Source organism: Balearica regulorum, chromosome 2, assembly GCF_011004875.1.
Source record: "Balearica regulorum gibbericeps isolate bBalReg1 chromosome 2, bBalReg1.pri, whole genome shotgun sequence".
NCBI lineage: Eukaryota > Metazoa > Chordata > Aves > Gruiformes > Gruidae > Balearica > Balearica regulorum.
In genome coordinates, this window is record NC_046185.1 from 125,085,267 (window position 1) to 125,109,249 (window position 23,983).

Below are 23,983 nucleotides of genomic sequence, written 5' to 3' on the forward strand. Positions count from 1 at the left end.
CCCTTTGGAATAGACAATAATGAATGAACACTTCTTATTAGAATAAGGTTAGTCATTACATCAAACTGATTTCTGAGCTTGTAAATATCTGTTAGTCTGTTACTGGTATTTGTTTGCTAGAATTATTCTTTGTTTAATTTTTCTTTTAAATGATGTCAAATGAGCTACATACAGATGAACTGTGTTACTTAGACATCTGAACTGCAGGAACTTGGAATACTTTTGGCAATTTTTTCCCCTGTTATTTCCCATTCTCTTCTTAGATGTCAGCCATATTGGTATTTTGGCAGATCCTTACTGTTTCAAAGTCTTTACTATTTCTTGTTCTGTTTTACTTTGCTGCTCGGTACGTGGGATGCTGTTTCAATTTGCAGTGCCATTACATGTCATCGTGCTGTCATTGATGTTTCCTTAGTAGTGTGTTTGCTGTTTTACCATGTCTTTGGTGGTCAGTTAAAGCTATTTCTTGTTTTCAGTTGGGTTTTGGGCTTTCGTTTCTGGTGTGGCTTTTGTTCAGTTACATGCTTTTTCATAGTAGCCAGATTTCAACGCTCTGTCAAGGATTGTTCAAACTACCTTAGTCTTTCCTTGGTTTGTTCCATCTCTCTTCTTACTCTGTTTCTTGGAGGTTTTTTTCACAGCTGAGTTTTTGTGCAGAATTATGATTTTGTTGTTACGATAACTTTAATTGGTAGAATAAGTGAAAGCATGGACCACTGTAGCAGAACAGAGTTCTTGCATTCTTTGTAGAAGTTATTAGAATAAGCGTCAGAGCGATAATGTTCATGAGTGGCCATGTCTCATTAAAGAAATGTTAATACTGGATTTTTAAGGACCTACTCTCCTCTCTTTACCCTTTACTCTTTTGTGCAGTAGTAGATTCACTGTCTAATTCAAGGAATGGCAGGCCAGCTGTGGCTTAAGAATTACGGGAGGCAGCATGAGTTATGCTAGGCATCTGACTGAAGGAACAGCCACGTCAAGAATTGACTAACAAGTGAGAGGCTGAATGCTTGTAATACTCTTCTAGCATAATTGAAATAAAATAATCAGAATCAGAAATAGGATAGATGTCTGTTTAAGAAATATAAAGGGGCATTGATGCCTGCTAAATGAACAAGAGGATCATGTTTGAGTCATCTGCAAGCAGAGCCACCAGTAGTCTTTCCTTCTGTTTCCTCTCTTACCATAAGTGACCATATTTTCTGTTTGAGATGCATCCCTAGTCTTATCAGTGGCATATTTAAAATGGCCATTATGGAAGAGCCTGTTTTGAATGAAAGAGGGGAGAGGTAAAAATAAATTATTTGGCGATACTTGAATAGCTTTTGTGAGTTTAATCATTTGGAATTAAACTGCCTTTAATTGTTACTTGCATTGGCAATTGACATTTTATGCACCTAGAGTCCTCACGCTTCTTGGTTATGGCTCATCGTTTCTTACAGGAATGTCATAAGGAGGTTGAATATAAATACCCCATGATTTTAAACAGATGTATATATCTGCATTTGCTATCTATTCTGCTGAAGAAAGCTCATTTCCTGGGTTACTACTAATGTCTAGGCTCCTCACAATTTGAGCAGCACAAGCAATGGTCAGTGATTTTATGACTGAAGAGGTAGTACAGAGTTATCCAGGGATGTAGCAGTGAATTAGCTATATGATCTGTACAAGTAGTCTGTGTATTTTTATAGAGATCAATGTGCCCAATTATTAAACGGGAAGTTGCAAGGGTGTGTTGTAAATGTGATTTGTTGGTACATTTTGTTGATGACTATTTACAAATTAATGTGTACAGTATTTTCTTTCTACTTCCTATCTCAAGAAGAGTTGATACAGGCTTTATCAACTTATTTTTATTTTATTTTTATTCCTAGAAGGAATTTTGGAGATGATTTAGGGAAGAAAACTGTGGCATTAAATGGGTGTTTTTCTCATCACAGGATCACGTGACAGTTCAGTTTAGGTCACTTGTCCTATGTTTCTTCTGGCCTGCTTCTCAAGCGTGCCCATTACTGTGGTTAGGGAGTGAGCTGAACAGAATGAGGTGATATCTCAATCCCCCTTTTTCCTTCTCTTTAGGCTTTGCTCTCTTTCCCATGTAGCCTTACTTTTTCAGCTGATGTTTGTGAGCCATCAAGCAATAAATTATTTGTTTAATATAAAATATATAACAAGTTATGCTTAGATTATTATGACCCTCTGTATTTCATCTGCTGACTTTAGTGAGGGTTTCTGCAGGTATCTGGATCAACAGACTTTAGTTAGATTTGGGAATTTTAAATTCTATTTTAAAAGAAGGTAATGAAGCTGCCATCTTATTCAGGTAAAATCTTCAGCTGTCTCTTTTTTTTTATTTTTAACATTTAATCCATACTGAACATGATTTCTAGACAGAACAGTAGTTATTAGTTAATAGTCTAGTATACTAGGTTCCAGTAAATCCAAATACTTGCAAAGTCATCTAATTCATACCTTACTCTCAGAAACAAGTTACTGTCAACAGGAAGTCTCTATGTGGCTCAGATTTATCATGCTTGTATCTAGTAATTAAAAAACTAGGCATCTTAGCCAAGTCAAGCAACTTGACTACTGAAAGTAATGGAAAAAAATAGGCACTTCAATAATGAATTTCATCCCATTTATCTTAAACAGCTATTGTAGGATGAGACGAATCAACTGCTTAACGTGCCTCTGTCCCTCCATTTGCTGTAGAGGGAGCTGGAGCACTAGCTTAGCATAGATCTAGCTTATAGGAGTTTAAAGTTAGGTGAAGATGGAATCAGTTATTCAAGATTTAGGTTTATTTTAGAGTTGTTGTAGGATTGGATTTGCTACTGCTTGTGGTCATCTTCTTGCAGATACTTGTTTTTCTGTATTTCCGTTTAAATTTTAAATATTCATGCCATTTCTTGATGAGCTTGGTTATTTGGACAAAGGCAGTAAATGAAGTTCATTCTGGAAGGTGTGTACCTCAGTAAGCAAAATCCTTTTCCATTGTTTAATTGTTCATATTTGTGTTCCATAGATAAAGGAAAAAACCTTTTTATTTTCTTCAGATATTTGTACAGTTACAGACTTAAGGCAATTCCTGAAAGCATTTTATAAGAAGTTGCAGTTGTAATTCACTGGAAAACATCTCTGGTTGACAGGAGTCAATTCTTAGAAGTATCTGTCAGATGCATGTTATGAGTACCTTTTTAGAATATGAGTGTTTCAGTTTTTATATACATGGATAGCACTTTGCCACAACTTACAGATATACTTTATCTACAGCATTTATTTTAAAACTGACAGCTTGACATTCTGCTAGATATTTTTGTATGAATAAGAACACCAGATGTGTGGATGATGTAGTGATGCTTCCTTTTAATAATATAAATCAAAAATCAAATTGAAGGGAAATTTTTTTAAGTTTCAGAATCTGGCTTATACGTCCTTTTGTTTTAGACTTTGTTCTGTGATGTGTCTGAAGGAATAAAATAGGTGTAAATTAGAACTTTAATGTGTTTTTCTGTTTTAAACCTCCCAGAGGCTCTGTATGTAGTACTGGAATACTAAACTATGTATTAATGATACTTTGATTTGTCCTTATAACTTAATCAGAGATGCATATGATAATCTTGAAAATTCAGAAGTATGAAACCAGTTGAAGAGTTATGCACATTTTGAGCTTAATTAGATAATTGTTGTATTTTCATATACAACAAGGAAGGAAGAAGCAGCTTGCTATAAACATCACCTTTTCAGATAGAGCCTGCGAGGCTTTTAAAATTGCCCTTGAAACAAGTTTTTAAAAAAGTAAAGGCCTAAAAATCTGTAGTAGTTTTACACACTGACTCACAGCAAGTTTTCTTCCAGATCAACCGATACCATGTATACACAAGAAGGCTAAATTCAAACTGAATTGTATCTTCATGGGATATTTTCCCAATAAATCTACAGCCCGTGTTTGTGACTGTATCCTGAAGAGAGGAAAAATATTGCAAATAGATACTTAACTTTAAAATAAAAAAGTTTATAGAAAACCTTTGGTTGGGGATAAATGCACATAAAAGCCCATGAAACTCCAATACTTGTGGTCTGCTTGTAAAGGGTATTTAAATATTAATAACCCTCACCCTTGCATTTTATTGAGAGTTCTCCCAATTTTGGGGAGCCTAAGTTGCCAGCATAAGTCAATGGTACCATAAATTTTTATACTGTAAGTGCTTCTGAATTACTGTATTTCTGAAATGAAATATTCACAGAATACCATTCTGGTTGGAAAATTCTAGAGGCCTAAAATGTATCTTAGGGTGGTAGAGAGTGTGTGTAAGTATGCACATATAAATATGGACCCACATAGGCATGCATACACATACATATATATATAGCAGTGATATTGTTCATACTTGTAGAGAAGTTAGTTCAGCTTAGATAGCATGAGGCAGATATTGTCATGTTTTTTTAGTTTAATTCTTTGTTCCACTTTGTCAAATTAAGCATAGATGGGTTTATCCAGCTAGCAACACTGTTTCTGGCATAACTATATTTGAACAAAGTTGTCATGTTGACACCTTCAATGCTTTCAGGAACATACGACCCTATAGCTTATGAGAATTTTTGGCAGCTTTTTTGTTCTACCTGCTGCCATTGATATTTAAGCAGAAGACTTTGAAATTGCCCAGCAAGTACCCAATTGCCATATCTGGGAATTTTTGGAGCATTTTGTTTTCCGTATATTTAAACATGAGAACGTTTAGATATGAATGTCTCTTGGGCTGCATACTCAGTGAACATCAGTGAAATGTGTCCTTCAGTTTTAAAGATACTTTTTTAAAAAAAGACTCTTATGCACTGAGGTGCTTTTTTCCTACTGCTCCATGAGATTCAGAAAGAACTCTTTTCCACTAGCGCTAAAAGTTCGTACATGTAAAAGCAGTGAAAATATAAAGTTGCTGCAAAGAAAACAAAAGATCCATCAGATAAATACATGAATCTCTTCTAACTGCGAGAGATGTACAGTTAGATGTACAGAGATGCTTTCCTTTTGCAGGAAAAGTAGAGAGTCAAAGATGGGAGAACGTGTAGTTCCTGAATGTACCTTGCTGGTCTTCTGCTTCTGAATATGAACACAGAAGTCCTCACAATAAAATTCTGCTCTTTTCAGCAGCTTTTTCTGTATAGGATTTATGCTCAGAAAGAGGAACTGAGGAGAGATGTTTTGAAGCTTTTTATACGTTTTCTTGGTTTAGTCATATTTTGATTGACTACATTTTTCTTAGCAAAGATAAGAAAAGGTTTCAGTTGAGCATTTTGAACTAAGAGTAAAACTGAAAGTTGTGTTTCAGCAGAAGCTGCTTTTATGTTTATAAAGCTTGGCCTCTTGACAGTTGTATTTACCTTCTCTCTTCTCTAGAAAAAACCCTCCCAAATTTATACCAGTACCAGTTGTTTTTAGTGCTGTGATATAAACTGTCAATGAAATGATTCAAGGAAAAAAAACAAACCCAAACCTGCCATATCACTCCTAGGCCAACACAAGAATTTGCATAAACATATGATGATGAACTAGGTTAGACAACTGACCTGGCTGAAAAATAATTTACGTTATTTTTCGGGTGCATCAGATCTTTGGTCTGACGCAAAACGCAGCTGTAGAGGTACTTATGCCAGCACAGCAGAGCGACAGTGGTGGTAAAGAGTAACTGGGATCAGCAGGAGCAAAACAACATCTTGGCTTACAATATTTTTCAAATATACAGTCTAAACAACTTACCACATGTGAGACTGTTTTGGCCTCCACAGTTTCATATATGCTCTAAGTTTTGCTGGGGAAAAACGTAGGTATGAGCAACTCTTTGCACTTAGGGATTAGGAAGAGGACCTTGTGCTCTGAACATCTTGAATATTTAATGATTTAGGTATGAAGAAGATTTTTGTTTGGGTTTGTTTAACAAAGCAAGGAGTAAAGGACAATAAACTTTTTAAAAAAATGTAATTTGATTTGTATTAATATGTGACATGGGTGAATCGGAAGTGAATTGCTGGCAGTTTTTCATGTGTTCTAGAACACTCTCTTATTACACTGCTAGAAGCCATAAATAATTTTTCAAAGTTAATATATTTGGCATCTCTAAGCAATAATGTATAATGTTAGCATGCATAAAAGCTTAAAGGTTTGTAAATTCAAAGAAATACAAATCAGTTGTTGAATGTTAACTGGATGTCCATATCTTTATTTTTCAAAACTGTGAAATAAAAACCCCAGAAGGTGGAGTATAAAACATCTGCTTCTATTTTAGAGAGAGAAACACTGAATATGTGCTGAAAGAAAGCAGTAAGTTAGTGATTTCTCTAAATTGTTGGTCAACTACACTGGTTTATTGTTTATACACTGGATCTTGTTTTTACACATTTCTTGGTGCTCTTTAAAGTTTCAGATTGAGACAGACTATACAACTTTACTACTATTTGCAGTGAAAAGTGTCCTTCTACATCAAACCAGACCTTTTTTTTTTTTTTTTAAATAAAGATTTTAGTAAAAACATAAGGGAGGTATTATCACATAGTCTGTTGTATCCTACAGTTATTAGTGGCCTGTCACTGACCTCGGATTGGTTTTGCCTCTCTATAGACTAAATTATATTAATGCAGAGGAGCTTTCTTGGCAGAGACAGGCAATACTTGGACTAGAAAATTAAACTGTTGAGATTACACTGATGAGAGAGCAATTATACACATGAAAGTTACCTCTCTTAGCTGACTTCACCCATTTGAAAATTACATTCCCCATCTGGTGGCAAGTGGATTCATGAAATTAAACTGAAGGTAGTAAATTTTTTCTCTGTCCCCATACATTTTAAAAAAATGGTGGAAATTATAAATTTTTCTATAGGTATCAGCAAAGGTTTAGGATCCCCAAAAAGGTGTCTTTTGTGAAGAAGAAATTTTATATATACATAATATTTTACAAAAATATTTAACATAATTTGCAATGAGAAAAATCTATACAAGTTAGAAGGCAATGTAATAAATTATATAATTACTTGGCAATATGTTTCAAAATAGAAAACTGTGAAGGTAAAAATTTTAAGTAGTGATTGAAAATCCTGTTCGAGCTCAAGGGATAGACAGAATATCCCCAAAAGGCTTCTGTTGAATTCCTCTTGTAGGGGAGAAATGCAAATAGCTTTCAGCAACTTTCACAGAAGCGCTTTATTCAAACTGTCAGTTTTGTGGCTGGTTTTTTTTTTTTTATTGCATTGCTTTTAGAGGTAATTATGAAGCTATCATACTGAACGCGTATCTGTAGCTTACAGCAGACTATCCAGAGAAAAATTGTGACAAGCAGCAACTGCTTTTCTATTTTTATTTTTTCTCCTTTGGAGTGATGCTGATGGTGAGCAGCAGCCTTTTTTTTCTTTTTTTTTTTCTTTCTGTGATTCAGAGAACTGATTATAGAGTAGATCTGTGGTGGGGTTTTTTTGGTTTTGTTTGGGTTTTTTTTTTTTTTCTCTCCACTGGTTTCCAAACACTCACAAATTATCCTGCTGTAGTTTAGTAAGATTAAAACAGGCCACCTGGTTCATAGAAACCTAGACATGGTGTTGAAACACAAGCAAACATTTGATTTTTTTCATTCCTTGGACTGAAATTGGTGGTCTTGTCCCTTTTCTGGGAAAACAGACATTTATTGAAACAGGAGAGATTCTAACTTGATATAATGCAATCTTTTTTCACCATTATAATAGTCAAATATAGAGAGGTTGTGTAGTCTTTACCTCTGAAGGTTTTCAAGGCACTACTGGATAAATCCCCAGTTAGCCTGGGCCAGACAATGGCAGTCTCATTTGTATAGTGAATTGTGGCAGTTATAGGTGCAAAGATTGTCTAAATCCTTTCTACTTTGCTTTGAGTTCTGCCAGCAACTAAAAAGGCTATCCATTGCAAGCAAGTATTATTTTATTGGTATCTTAACAAAGATATCTGAATATCTGAAACTAATAGAAGCTGCAGAGAGTCTTTTAGTATTTGGGTCAGAAAAAAAAAAAAGCTTATCAATATATGGCAAACTTGTCTACCATCTCTCTTACTGTCCTGTCTCCAATAGTGACAATAAGTCAATATACATAGGTAAAGAAGAATGGGATAAGCATATTTGATACTTAGCTAGCCTCAAACTATTTTCAGCTTGGGTTACTTTCTGAACTAGATATGGTTTCTAGGCATGAGTGTTTGTATAACAACTGCCAACTGCAGGAATTTCTGTCAAACTGTAAATAATTAGTTGGAGGGATTATAAAGACTAAGAGCAATAACTGTCATTGTTAAAATCTCCTGCAGTGATATATGCTTCTTATTTATTTAGCCTTTCGTTATAGCCATCACCTCTTGTGGGAATTAGTCTTGAAGAATCACTCTTAATTTAATTAATCCATAACTGTTTAGTTGAAATTATGTCTCATTTGAAAATACTCATACTGTAAGATGACATATACCAGCTTGTTCTTACACCTGTTGAAAGTACTTGGATTAACCAGTGAACACTGTACCAAGAAAAGTCACGAGGGGCTTATTGAAGTTCTGAAGTTCTGTGCAGCTTGGGAAATCTTCACTGATGGTGTCCCATGTAAAGTCAGCCTGATAGTACTGACAACATTTCTTAGAAGCTCTAGAAAATTAATGCTGTTTTGAAAACATTATTCCCTCAGCTCCCCCTTTCTTCCCCCTCCAACTTCAGGACCACTTCTTTCATTTTGGAACTTCTATCCACTGATAACTAATGTGAACATGAGCTAATCCAGTGAGGATAGTCATCTTTCCTATAGGTATGTGATAGTACTAATGTAGCAGATTCACATTGGGACAGTCTGTTTGTAAATCTCTGTTAAAAGTATTCTTAAAAACCATGACAAAATAACATCAATGAGCAAAATTATAACTGAAAGCTTGATTGCAAAAATGTTTCCAAGGCCATGTAGAGATGATTTGGTGAAATGGTACTGTTTCACAAGTAGCATAAATATTGACAAGATCCACCCCCCCTCCCCCCCCAAATCCTAATTAAAAATGTGGGGTGGTATGGAAAGCTATCTTCTGTATTTAAAATAGCTGTTTAATTTTGCAAAATTAGTTCAGAAGAAAAAACAGATAACTTTGGATTAAGCAATGGCTTAATCAGATTCAAGACTCAATTTAAGGGTGTTGGCATAAAAGACTTTTATTAAATATAAAAACAATGCTGATATGTAGAGCAAGAGTTAGCTTTCTGAGAAACAGTTATAAAACCATCTGTTCAAGAGAGCTGAGAATTTGGAGAATGATTCTGTGGATAAATTTCTGTGTCTTTCATTTAGAAGGATTTAGTCTTGCTTTTGCTATGGACATTTGTTCAGTGAAGGACTCTCATATAGTTAATGTAATGCTGCTGAAGTAAGCTTTTACAGCTTGAATACGTACTTTGGAAATGAGCAGTGATTTGTAAACCTAGAGGAAAACTGTAATGATTATCTTGAATATGTTAGCTGCAAGAACTGAATGATTAATTACATAAGTATCTACTTCCTCTTTTAATATCTAAGACTGTGGATATCATAGAGTATAGCATCAATACTGCTGCTTCGCGGCGGGATGATCAACCCTTGGAGCAATGGAAATGAAATTTTTTATCAGCTCTTAGAGTTTCTCCCTTCATATGTGTTATTTTGACACTGAATGCATTTTGATATGGGCCTTTTTTTGCTAAACTTTAATTGGTGCCACTGTCCTATTTCAGTCAACTGAGACCTCTTAATCTAAGAATTAAAGGAAGAATCCTGCCTTTACAAATAGCCCCCAAACTGGTCATACTAATGCTACACCCTTAAATTAATTTTCAGTGTTCGTGGCGAAGGCCAATTTTGTAGGATTTTTATGGAATAAAATTCAGAGTCTGGTTCTACTCATTCTTTCTGGTCTTGACCGGACAGTGACAGTTTATACACAAGTTGTCAACTGAATTAGACAAACCGTATGTACTCCCACCACCCTCCTGTTTGTGGGTGGCAGTGTACGGGAACAGAACTGGGTACTTTCTCTGCTTGGCGTTCCTCAACGGTGTGGATCCAAAAGATGCAACTCGACTGCAGAACTGTTTTGCTAGTCAACAAGTACTGTACACCACCCACACTTCTAACTAGCAGATGGTGAGGCAAGCCTGTAGAACATGATGAGGGATTTCACTACATCTCTAAAGTAAATAAATAATATTTGAAAACTCTATTTCAAAATCTAAGTTACAGAATTAATTAGCCATGGAAACATAGCATTGTATAAGATTTTACATTTTCTGTAAAACTTTCATGGTCACCTGAGATAAATATTCCTTCAGTAATTTAAAATACTTCTTAAACACGAGACAGTATTTATTTAACGTATTGGTCATCCTAATGTTCTAAATATCAGAGACTTCTGACTAAAGACATTTGTTCTGGAAGAAAAGAAAAGATAAAGTAGTACTCTACTGCAAGTCCTCCTTTTGATTTAAAAAACAAAAACCAAAACGAAATAGGTATGCATTTGGAAGAAGTAGTCTTTCAGCACAACTAAGCAGACCAAATAACTTCATTACCTTCAAACTATTATGCATTTGTGTGAAACCATGATAAAATTACAATGCTGTCAGCACTGTATTCTTTCTGTGATTTCCAAATCATAGTAGTAACAAATACATTTTTCCTAGTCACCAGCCCAATGGACTGCTGTTTGCTCTGGACATCAAGCTAGGTTCTTCGCTGCTGTTCATGAATACAAGATTCTGCAGGCCAGGTCATGGTTGCTTCTGTTTCTCTCTTGATTGTATTCAGCTGCTTCTTTCTGTGACTGTTATGTGACTTTTTGCATAGGTACATAGATTTGGCTTGAATAATCTCAGTTTGTGATTTTAGTATTATTTAGTAATTTAAAAATAATAATAATTTATAACTATGTATCTCTATGAATTAAAGTTACCACTAGAATGAAAGATTGTAAAATTCAAGTCAGATTCATTTTTCTGAATAGGAGTATGCTTAGAACTTTATTAAGACAGGGGCTTTGCCTTACTGAGCTCGCCATCAATATGATAAGTTGCAATACTGATGTTTGCTCTAACAGACACATTTAATACATAAAAATGAAATTTCCACAAAGTAATCACTTAGTGTCACAGTGAGGAATAAAGATAGTCTGATTATAGAAACAGTATTATGTTCTAACACCATGTTCAACGTCCTATGGATATGTAATAGCAGCAGTAAAATTCAAGGAAAATTGCTAATTACGTTTCACCCAGGAGTCTGTATCTAATTTGATCAATTTTATCAGAAATGTCTGACCTGTCAGCCTCGCTCACTTCTCCACACTGACCTCTGTTCTGACTTTCTGTTCTGTTAAGATCACTTAATTTCTCTTCAGCATAGTAGTTTATCTAAGGAACCTCATCCCATTTATTTTAAAAATCTGTTTTCTGCACTTCGTGCCTATCAGCAGCACACCTTCTAGCAATATACTTTATCCAGACTGAATCATTAATTGAACTTACACAGTACCTCTCGGCTCCAAAATAAGGCATTTTACAAAAGATGTGTGTAATATAGTAATGAAGTTGATATAGTGGTTCCAAATTCTAAGCTGAAAGAAAAAGGAAAAACAAGTAGGTTTTCAAGTTGATTTTATAGATGAAAGGAGTCAAGTATTTTTTCTATCTTTGAGTAATTAGAGAGAAGATACTAAGTGGAAAAAACCACATTATGTGATATGACCTTTATTTATTGCTAAGATTTGAACTCCAGTATCAGAATATTCCTGCTATTGTAAATTATTATCATCTAGTTTTATGAAAAGTGCAGAGGAAATTAAGAGAAGGAAGTGGAGTCTGCTTGTAGTGAGTCAAGACTGAAATTACTGCCTTCTTCCATTTGCTTTAAATGGATCTTTACAATGTGTATTTTTTTTGTTGTCATTCGGCTGGCTGTTGGGTGTCCATGTGGCATCCTCACAGGGAATGCATTACAGTGCTTTTAAGAGGACAAAAATGATATAATGAGTAAGATTTGTTTACTCACATTAATAGCAAAATCATATCCATTAGCATTCTAAATATAGGAATCTTATTCAAATCTTTCTGATATCTGAATTCCAAGAGGATGTAATGTATTTATCTGTTCTCTAGTCCATTTTATTGAAATGCCATTATTGTAAACAAGTTGTGAATGCTGTAGTTCATTTGTATCCATTAAATCCAAAGACATTATAACATGAAATGAGTGGAAAGGACAAGTGAACAGAATTTAAACCACTGTGTTGTGAGAAGAGCTGCAGTAGAAGTGGAAAAAATATTAACTGTACTTCCACTTGAAGAATTAGGCTGGTAAAGGAAATAAATGCAACCTTGCGAATGTAATTGTACGTGCTGTGAAAATATGTTGTAGTGACTGACTAAGTATTGGGTGTGGTTTTTTTAAAAAAAAAAAAAGCCTGCTTCTAGGTGAATTAATTAAATGCTTGTGGGTTGCATTGTTTTTTACTTAGCCCTGAAGTTGTAAAGAGTGAGCCATATGGAGAGAAGGCTGATGTCTGGGCTGCAGGATGCATCCTTTATCAGATGGCAACTCTGAACCCACCGTTTTACAGCACCAATATGCTCTCCTTGGCAACTAAGGTATTCAGATTTGCCAGATCAACCTACCTATTATTTCTGCATGTGTTCACTAGATCCACGAGAATTTATGTTTAAGGTTATAGAAGCATAAACTGCTCTCCAAGGTGATGTTTGAATGAGCTCAAGTGTTTATCATTGTATGAATTGCTATATTGCCATTCCAATTGCAAAAATTGCTTGTAAATGTTAGTATGTTATTACCTCTCAGACTAGCATATTTTTATCATTGCATTTGGTGATAGGAGCTTTAGATATGTAAAACTTCTTGATGTACTATAATACTAGATTTTCCATAGCATGGTGTATTACATCTTAGGATGTGATCGCAAATTAAAAAAACATTCTTTGTTTGTAGTTTTTTTAAATGTTTCCCTTATTCAGATATAGTAGCCCATTGGTTTACAATGATTATATACGTTAATGGAGATACTTGATTAGAAGTGACATTCTGTGTTAGAAGATGTGTTCCAAGTTGTTTTGCAAGTTAGAGCTGATGATGTAATGCCCATCAGGTTATTTCAAGGAGCAGTACTTATGGGATAAGTATATCTTCAAATAAAAATGGAATATTTTCCTTCAATTATTTGTAGATTATTTATTTTGCAGATAGTAGGGGCTGTGTACGAACCCGTGCCAGAAGGACTGTACTCTGAAAAAGTGTCATTTGCCATTAAGAGGTAATTACTCATGTAGTTTTATTTCGACATCCTGCTGAAAAGATGTTTTGTGTATTTCCAGCAGTGGTAATGTGACGGTTTGCTGACTTTAGCAACTGCCAGTATTTGTCTCTGAATATGAAATATCTTATGATTTAAAGAAAAACAGAGGTATTTCCTTACCCTGCTAATAACATATACAATATAATTGCATACATGCAACTGGAGAACTCATGCTAGTATAGTCAGCACATTTCTCCAGTACTCAGTATAAAGTCTATACTGGCTGAAGTTTAACAATACCAGTGCTGGGGTTAATTTTCCTACACATTGATTTTTCACCCCCAGGAAAATACAGCATTTTGAGTCATTTTCAAGTGTGGTTTATGGTCAAGGAAGTAACCCTGTTGCAATACGTTATTTATAGATCACTGTATGATCACATTCACAGTTTTGTGTGTTTACTTGACTGATAGAAATATGTTTCTCACTACCTTCTAATCCTGGTAGTAGGTGTGGTGCGTTGACCCTGGCTGGAGGCCAGGTGCCCACCAGAGCCACCCTGTCACTCCCCTCCTTAACTAGACAGGGGAGAAAAGGTATAACGAAACGCTTGTGGGTTGAGATAAGAACAGGGAGAGATCACTCACCAGTTATCATCATGGGCAAAACAGACTGAACTTCAAAAATCATTTAATTTATTACCAAGCAAAACAGAGCAGAGCAATGAGAAAGAAAATCAACTCTTAAAACACCTCCCCCCACCCCTCCCATCTTCTTGGGCTCAACTTCACTCCCGGGTTCAACCTTCGCCCCCCCTCAGTGGCACAGGGGGACGGGGAATGGGAGTTATGGTCAGTTCATCACACATTGTTTTTTGCCGGTCCTTCATCCTCAGGGGGAGGACTCCTCTGGTCTAGCGTGGGGTCCCTCTCACAGGAGAGAGTCCTTCATGAACTGCTCCAGCGTGGGTCTCTCCCACGGGGTGCAGACCTTCAGGAGCAAACTGCTCCAGCGTGGGTCCCCTATGGGATCACAAGTCCTGCCAGCAAACCTGCTCCGGCATGGGCTCCTCTCTCCACGGGGCCACAGGTCCTGCTAGGAGCTTGCTCCAGTGTGGGCTTCCCATAGGGCCACAGCCTCCTTCGGGTGCCTCCACCTGCTCTGGCATGGTCTTGTCCACGGGCTGCAGGTGGAATCTCTACACCCCCTCATCCTTCCTCCATGGGCTGCAGGGGGACAGCCTGCTTCACCATGGTCTTCACCACGGGCTGCAGGTGGATCTTTGCTCTGGCACCTGGAGCACCTCCTCCCCCTCCTTCTGCACTGACCTTGGTGTCTGCAGAGTTTCTTACATCTTCTCACTCCTCTCTCCAGCTGCAAAAGCTCTCTCTAAGTTGTTTCTTTTTCCTTCTTAAATATTTTATCACAGAGGCACTGATTGGCTTGGCCTTGGCCAGCGGCGGGTCTGTCTTGGAGCCGGCTGGCATTGGCTCTGTCAGACACAGGGGAAACTTCTAGCAGCTTCTCACAGAAGCCACCCCTGTAGCCCCTCTGCTACTAAAACCTTGCCACGCAAACCCAATACAGTAGCATAACAGAAATAATGCAGGAATGGAGGAAAAGATGAGCCTATATTAGTTCCACTCACTCACCGCCTATTTCTCTTGCCTATGGTTATGTCTTCCTGGTCTTTATGCAATGGCAAAGTATAGAAAATGAATTAACGTGCTTCTATGTGATTTAGCTCCCTTGATTCTTCCATTTTAGAAAAACTCCACTTAGCACAATGCCTTTTTCTTTCTCACTCAGATGTTGAATTCCATCTCTAAAAAGTACAAAGACTGTATTTTTTTTTATACTATGTTTTATTGTACAAAAAGGTTTCTGTTATTTAAAGACCTTGGGGATGAAGGACAGCAATGGAGAGGATAGGAGCTAATAGAACTAACATTTAAGTTTAAGAGGGCCTGAAATGAATTTTAATATTTTAAATATTTACAGATATTTTAGAGTAACTGGCTTTATTAATTCATTGATCACTATTTAAGAATCATATAGTAATCCCAAATGCATACAGAAAGTATCTTCCAGTCACATCATATCAGTATTGATATGTATTGTATTCTCTTACAAATTTAAACACATCTTTATCAGTGACTTAGATAAAGTTATGTCAGTATCTGGCCCTCTGTCTTTTCCTTCTTTTCATTCCTGATAATGATGAGAAACTCTCTTAAGAGGAAGTTTTTGAGAGTTTATTTCAAGGCCAGCTATTGAGTTATTTATGATTGTAGATATTGTGGCTGTATCAAACAGGTTCACTGAAAGTACCATGTCATCATGACACTGGCTGGTATGGAGGCTAACTGGTTTAAACAGATGATTTAATATGTATTTGCGTGAAAAAAATAAAATTAAGTTTTCCTATCATGTAAGATTTTTTTTCTGCTTATTTTAATAGCAGTGGGAAGCATAAAATGCTTTTTAAAAAAATGTTGATTCTCTTTCTTTGAGTTAATCCTTAAATGAAATATTATGTTTGTTTTGGCTTATGATTTGTGAGATATTTAGAAAGAATAAAGAACATTAAAGAAAAGCTGTAATAATAAGATTTTACTTATAATATAGATGAGGAAACATTAACAGAAATGAAGTTCTTTCCGAATGACTGAGTCACAACATGTATTCAAAGATGAATGTCATAAATAGAAAAAACAATTTATTGATAGTGATTTGGAAAAACATGGAAAGCTTCATATTGCAAATGTAAATTTGCATTTAGTGTTATCATTATTATTCAATATTGTTCTGATTAAAAGCCAGTTTTACTGGATTAAGCTACTCTGGAATCATAATCATCAAAATCTTTCAGAATTGAACATCAATCTACTCAGTGCTTAGTCATAAATAAATTTATTTCTAGATGCATGGGAAATTGATTTAGGACTTATCAGAAGTCTTTTATAGCTGATATTGCTCTTGGAAATTTTGACCAATTTCAGTGGGTTAAAATAAAAAAATCAAAAAGAAAAAATCAAACCGAACATTTCTTAAGGCTGAAAAACTTGCATCTGTTTAAAGAAAATATGAAATTTTAAGTAAAACAGATTAACAAAGTTATGATAATTAATGGGATGAATCAATGGATTTGAGCGAATTTAAACAAAAGGATCAAAATAAAGAAATTTAAGTACTGTGAAACATTTTCAAAACTGCTACCTTTACATGTTTATTTGGAAAGTACTGTTTTAGAAACCATAAAATCATTCTATGACTCTTTAAAGAACAGTGTTGGGTTAAGTGTATTTGTATAGTACTCTGCAGGGAAATCCTAGTGAATTATCAGGTTGACTGGAGTTAATAAATTTAAGACAGTTTGTAGTACATGCAGAATTATCCCTAGAATGCTTCTAGCAGCTTTCATGTCCTACCCTACATACAAAATATTCTGGGAATTTAAAAATAGACCTAATTGCTGTTTAGTAACAGTAATAATATACCACCTAGAGTGCCTGAAACAAGAACCATGAAACTGTAGAGTAATTTAGGTTGGAAGGGACCCCCAGAGGTCATTTAGTCCATCTGCTTAAAGCAGATACAATTAGATCTAGTTGCTCGTTGCTCAGAGTGTTGTCCGAGTTCTGAATGTCCTGAAGGATGGTCTGCCTTCATGATTTAAAGTAGTAATAGTAGGAATAATAATAATCCTTATATCTATTCAGACTTTGTTGTGTTCTGTCTTGTGTTTACTGACTCTTGCCCTATCACTGTGCACCTCTGAGAAGGATCTGGATTCATCTTTTCTATAGCCTTCCATTATGTAGATAGTGATCAGACCTCTGTATAGGTGGCCCAGGTCCCTCTGATAGTTGATACATGGGGCAGGGCTGCTGATCCCTGCGATTTCATGTCCACAAACCTTTTGAGAACACACTCCACCCCATCATTTAGGTCATTAGTAAAGACATTAATCAGTACTGTCCCAATATCAATCCCTGGAGGATGCTACTTCCAGCCACCAGTTGGACATTGCTGATGGCATGTCTTTGAGCCAGGAAGTTCAGCCAATTATCTACCTACCTTAAGTCCTGTGGATACTGTGGGAAATTGTGTCAAAGGCCTTGTTAAAATAAAGCTACCCACAGCATATACTCTCCCCTTGTCCAAAGAGCCAGTAATCAGGCTAGTTGGGTATGACTGCTGTTTGGTAAATCCATCCTGGCTGTTCCCAGTTGCCGCCTTGGCCTTTGTGTGCTTGGAAATTACTTCCAGGAGAATTTGCTCTATTATTTTCCCAGGGACTCAGGTGAAGCTGACTGGCTAGTAGCTTCCTGGATCCTCCCTCTTGCTCTTCTTGGATATGTGTGTGATAGTCAACCTTTTCCTGTCTACGGAACCTCCCTCTGATTCTTTTAGACATAATGGAAAGTGGCATTGACCAGATACATCAGGACCTTCAAGCTCATTTCATCTGGTCCCATGGGCTTGTGTACATCCAATCGGCTTAAATGCTTTATAACTGTACATTCTACTGTGTGGTAATGCTTCATGCTCATGGATTCTACAGGTCGGCTCAGAACTCTGGAACATTTAAGGCTGAAGTTTCCCAGTGGAAACAGAAGCAAAAAAGGAATTGAGCACCCTAGCCTTTTCCATGTCCTTTGTCACTAGGCTACATAGTGGATCCACATCTTCCTTAGCCTTTCTTGTGTCAATGTACTTACAGAAGGCCTTTCTTCTGCCTTCCACATCCGTTGCTAGTTTCAGCTCTTGCTGAGTTTTGGTTTTCCTAAATCCATCTATCAAGCAATATCTGTATATTCTTCCTGTGGCATCCACCCCTGCTTCCTGCACGCAGGAGTGGGCTGTTCTTGTGCTTTGAGGTGGTTGTCCCTGAAGATTAGCTAGCTCTCCCAAGCTTTCCCTTTACCTTCCAGGGCAGTCTTCCATGAGATTCTACCAGGAAGATCCCTGAACAGGCTGAATTCTACTCTCCTGAAGTCCTGTGTTGTAACTGTACAATCTTTCTCATTTCTCTAAGGATTTTGAACTCCATAGTTTGATAGTTGCTGTAGCCAAGGCTGCCCTTAATCCTAACATCCCTATCTGGGTCTTCCTTGTTTGTGAGCAACAGGTCTGGCTGAGTGCCTTTGCTAATTGGCTTCTGAATTACCTGCACCAAGAAATCATCATCAATAGATTCCAGAAATCTGATTGCTGCACTCAGGCATGTTACCTCATCAGCAGGGTGGTTGATAGACCCCAGTGAGTATGAGTGCTTGCAATCATGAAGCTTTCTCCATCTGTCCAACAAAGGCTTCATTGACTTCCTCTTCATGTTTGGGTAGTTTATAGGAGGCATCTACCACCACATACCCATGTTGGTCTGTTCCTCTCATCCTTACCCATAGCTCTTGACTACACACAACCAGGTGTTGGACTGTAGGTTACATCCACCCTGACTTGAACCTTTTTCCCTCACTGGAGGAATTGAGGAGAACACCACCTTGGCACCCTGCCCTTCACATTTGACCCCAGTGCTCTTTAGTTACTTTCAGTATGTTCAGGGTCAGCCCTGGTAGTGTCATTGGTGCCCATACAAATAAGCAGCAAGATGTAATAGCTCAAGAGCCAGATGTGCCTTGGTAGTATCTCCACAATGTCCTGAATCCAAGCACCTCACAAGCAACAGGTTTCACAATCATCAAATCAGATCAAGTAGATAGGTGCCTCTGTTCCTTCAATCTCAAATGACTGTCAGCTGCTGCTTCTTATTTGTGATGTGAATACTTGATTCAACCTCACTTGGCTCTGATGTTTCTTCTGTTAAGTCCTTCCTCACCTGTTCCCAGGTCACTATACCTGTTTTGCAATTGTTTACCTGTAGTCAGAGGAAAAGCCTTCTTTCTATTGGCAGAAGTCACAAGTCTTCAGCCTACCCCATCTTGGGAGCCTCCACTACTCCTTTGAGGGTAATCTCTAGATTTTCCTCCTTTGTATTGTTTGGGAGTCTCGTCTCTGCAAAGTCTCTGTGAAGATCTTATCATTCTTCTGTAAATCCTCCTGACAGCATACTCATCTCCTGCTTTGTGCAGCAGTGCAGCACCTTGATCAGAGCACAGTCCCCACAAGGGAGGCCAATGTCTCCCCCAGCCCCAGGAAGAGGCACCATGCACTCCTTAATGCATCTAGGAGTGCACAGCAGCAGCCCCCATAGCATTTCAGCCCCCCACAGCAGTTCTGTCTGGGTTGGTGCCTCTGAAGTGCCAAGGATAATTGTTCCAGCTGATGCTAGAGACTGTGCTCTGTGGTGTGTCAACACCAAGGCTGCAGAGTGTCAAACTGTCCCATGCAGGCTTGAGCAGAGTGCTGGTCAGCATGACTTGAACACTTTTTTTAGAAAGAAGTAATTAGGTTTCATTAGAGAATGTTCTTTCTGTAGATGCTTGACTCCTGATGCAGAGGCACGTCCAGATATAGTGGAGGTCAGCTCGCTGCTGTCTGATGTGATGATGAAATACCTGGATGTTCTATCTACCTCTCATCTCATGTTGGAGAAGAAGCTGGATCGGGAGAGGAGACGAACCCAAAAATACTTCATGGAGGCTAATCGAAATGCAGTAACCTATAACCATCAGCTTTCCATTGTATCACAAGTAAGTACCTGTATTAGGCTTTATTTTTTCTTATCGTTGTTTGCCATATCTGAGAAAATAAGGTACAACAGAGCAGAAAACAAATGAAAATGAAAAGGCCCATCCTCTTAGAACATTTTTCCATGCATGGAAATGTTCTTTATTTTTAACAAGGTGTTTATTCATTTTTTGTGTGGACATGCTTATGCAGGAAAAATAACAGTATCCTAAAACCTGATATCATTCTATGTTGGAAAATGGCATTGTTATGGAGGTACTTGCAGTTTTGATAGAATCTGATAATGTTTAATTATTGCTGCACACTTGTGAATGGTTTCTGAATAGGAGAATATACGCTTGGCTAGGGTGGAACAAATGGATAGTCTGGTGTATGATTCACAATGACAGCTAGCAAATGGAACCTACACAAATACAATTTTTAATTACAGATTGCTAAATAAAGAACAGTGATGCTGATAAGGTATTTGATAATGCTTTCTTACTGTGTGATACCGTTCTGCAGAAATACTTCTGAAAATTCTTCCATTTTTGCTTCAGATTGTGTTTTAAGCACCCTTCATGAAGGACATCAGTATTTTACATAATGAACCAAACTTGTATATGATCTCAGAGAATTTCCTTCAAAAAAAATATACAAAGACAATGTTTTTGTCTAGTTAAAATCTCACTGTGTAAACTATTGTTACGGTAATTATGAAGCAAAGTTATAATTTAACCAGCTACTCTTGTCTGTTCAGCTATTGTATCTCTCTTAGATTCCTTTTATCAGGGCTCCGTAGTTTGTGCTGAAGAATCTCTGTGTAGGAAAAAGGTTTTCAGGAACACCTGGCCCCAAACTCATAGTTTTTGTTTAGTTTTGTTTTTTGGTGTGGGTGGTTTTTTGGTGGTGTGGTGATGGTGTGGTGTTTTGTTTTGTGTTTTGTTTTGTTTAATATGTTCTTTGTCTTTACCTTCCTGGCCAAACATAAGACTTGTAGAAATTGTTAATAATTTTTTTTCGGTAGTTTTTTTACCTATCAGTCCAAGATCATCATTTGTGTTATACCATTCTTTTCAATAAAAAAGATGCCAACAACTTCCAGGAAAACCTTCAAACCACTGTCATTTGAAATATAAGAGGTACTGAGATGAAAGAAAGATACAGAGTAGGATTTATAACTTAAAACAGTATGAGCAATTATTTTCCATATCTTTTGAGTTTTCTTACCCTACACACTTGGAAGCTTGTTGTACGCTATTATTTTTGTCATGTCTTGATATAGTAATTTTCTTGTGTAACTGTGATGAAATTCACAAAAAAAAAAGTACTATGGATGGAAAGCTGCTTGATGTAGGATAATTGCATTGAAATCCCGTCTTTGAGAGAAGAGGGCCCTGTCCAGACACTTGCAAGATATGATAGAACTAATAGCTTTACATTCAAGTTAGAGCACTTCTGTTTTGTGCAAATACTTGAAAAGTACACCTATTTACATAAGGAGAAGGAAAATGCCTCTGTATTTTGGGGAATGATGGCTAGCCTTCTCAAGGAAGAAATACTGTAATTCTAGTTCCACTCCAATGGATATTTTATTATGTATATTAAAAGAAACAGGTACAACAGGAGGATCTGACAAAGATCAGAACACTGCAGAAGCTGAGGGAAGTATGGCTTGCTAATGGGAAGTGGGAGACCTAACTGTGTGTCCTTGCTGTAAATAAGATAGAATAAATCAGGCTAGGATCTTTCAAATTTCAGAGGAATGCTACAGGGCTTAGAAACAGAAGGAACCATGTTGTTTCTTTGTTCCTGGTATTGTATGAAAATTTTATGAAATTGGAGGATTTCTAATAAAGAGAATAATTATTCCTGAAAAGTTTGACTTTTGGAAAAAATATTCTGACTAAAAGTACTAGGAAGAATTTCAAGCAGCTATTCCTGAAATAAAAACTCGGTTAAGTGTGGACAACCCAATTCATCTCAGTCAAGGCCCCAGCAATTCCACAGCCAAGTAATTTGTCATTTTTCAATGGTGTCAGACAATTCAGTGTTTCTGCCATGTAGTTCAATGTTTTGTTGAAGTCAGCTATCTTATACTTTGTATTCTCAATACTAAAATGTACTTAGGGCCTCCTTTTTCATCCCAGTTGTGTCATATTGTGAATGTTTCTGAAATAAAGAGCATACACTCTGTCCTGGTTTATGGAACTAAGCAACAGAGATCTTTTGGACCCAGAGTGGAATCTATTCTATAAGTAGTTTCAGACCAGTATGGAAGCTGAGAAGTAGGCAATTGAAAGGCAGGTCAATAGATGATGTTGAAGAAATGTAGTTACTTTGCCTGGCAAGTATAGCGTAAAATCCATGCTTGAAAATAGTCCTAACAAAAAGAATCATTATCAGCTCCCCACATAAATTCTTATCTTTCCTTGTTTTCCACAGAAATTGTTGTTTATATAAGAACAGAAGCAGATATAGGAATGAAAGATATTTAATAGTGTTAGTGTGTTCAATTTTGAAAGATTAAGGATACTGACATAACACAGGCTACAGACGACCCAAACAAGTAATAATAATAGTATCTCTCATATAGTACCTTTCTTTTCAAGGTGGTCAATATTATATTTTAATGCTCTGGGTAGGAAAAGATGGAGAGGGAAAAGGTAGTTTGTGTAAGGTCACCAAACAGACCAGTGGCAAAGTTGAGTTTTCTGCGTTCCAAGCCACATCTGAGTTTCAAAAGAGTAGTTGATTTAACTAATAGGAAAAGTATCTTTCTAATGTTTTTCTTTAAGGAGATGAGAGTGTAGCCACATAATAATTTGTTTGCTTTTTGAGGTATACAGATTTGAAAAATTTAGATGTTACTTTGGCTGTTTGCAAAAAAACTGAAAATAAGTCACTTTTATTACTTTGGATATATGTATTTGATTACATGGCATTATCCATTATTGTTTTACTTACTGCATACATCCTGAAGTGGTTTTAACTTTGAAATAATGCTTAAAAGCCCTTGGTAAGGCTGTATGTCCACATACTGTTTGACATTTAAATAGAATAAGTTCTTTCTCATTGACAGATTTTTAATGTAAAATGTCAATATACCTAAAACAATATAGAATGATGAATACTGAGATCTGTCCTATATTTTGAATGTGGGAGAGAAAACTGTAAGCTTTATAATTGGAGTCTGCTGGCTAAAAATACATAACAAAATACGAGCTGTTTGTACCTTCTGCTACTCTGATCAGCCAGGTAGTCTATCATGTCTGCTCATTTTTAATATATTCTCTGAGAGTAACTTCCTTTTCTCAGTCTTTGAAATTCTGATCTCTGCATAGGGCACGCATGTTCTGTCACATTCTTTATTGTAATACCATGTTGTTTGGGAATTTAAGCTTATTTTAATTTTTGTATTGATAATGTCACTAGAATACATGTTATATTTTTAAATCCATATATGCAAATCCATGTATTCAAATGAAGTTCCCAATTATCCAGAGTAATGGGAGACTAAGATGTTTAGATAATGGAAAAGTAGGTACAACTTTTGTTTCTGAGTGTAGTGTGATCTATGGAGTGGCTCCACATCCAGTATTTGTTAGGGCTAATAGGGTGTCAGAAGTCATTAGCAGTGCTTGGGTGTGAGCTTGTCCATTTAGGTCACCATTAGCCGAGTTCTTTGTCCTAATGTTCAAACGCACAAGAACACTTATTAGCAAGGTTGCTCTCTGCATTTTTCTGTTCTCACAGTTGAACTGATAAGTCTTCCCCTAACCCAGCATGCTGAAGAGCATGGCATAGACACCCAAGGCAAGTCATCTTCATCTACCTTTTAGACAGGATTTTTAGCTGCAGGTCAACTCTGGCCCTACCAGACCTAGATTCACAGGTATCAAGGTATTGAGCTTCTGCTTGACTAGGATGCTACTCCTAGGAGACATAATCTGATTATTCTGGTTACAGCCTATGCTAAGAAGCCTGCCTGGCTCGCTTTCTTCCAGAAGCAGGAGAACTATTTATT

At 36.7% G+C, this 23,983-nt stretch overlaps 1 protein-coding gene across 8 annotated transcripts in view; it reads left to right on the forward strand.

The window, feature by feature from the left end:
* NEK10 (NIMA related kinase 10) overlaps positions 1 to 23,983 on the forward strand; it is a 105,267-nt gene that overhangs the window by 45,245 nt on the left and 36,039 nt on the right. For all 8 annotated transcript variants that reach the window (XR_012834072.1, XR_012834073.1, XM_075745765.1 and 5 more), the window contains 3 exons: positions 12,535 to 12,664; positions 13,271 to 13,341; positions 19,766 to 19,979. Coding sequence is in view for 6 of the 8 variants with exons in the window: in XM_075745765.1 (XP_075601880.1) it covers positions 12,535 to 12,664; positions 13,271 to 13,341; positions 19,766 to 19,979 (415 nt within the window). In the remaining 2 variants the exon portion in view is untranslated. The remainder of the gene's footprint in view (positions 1 to 12,534; positions 12,665 to 13,270; positions 13,342 to 19,765; positions 19,980 to 23,983) is intronic.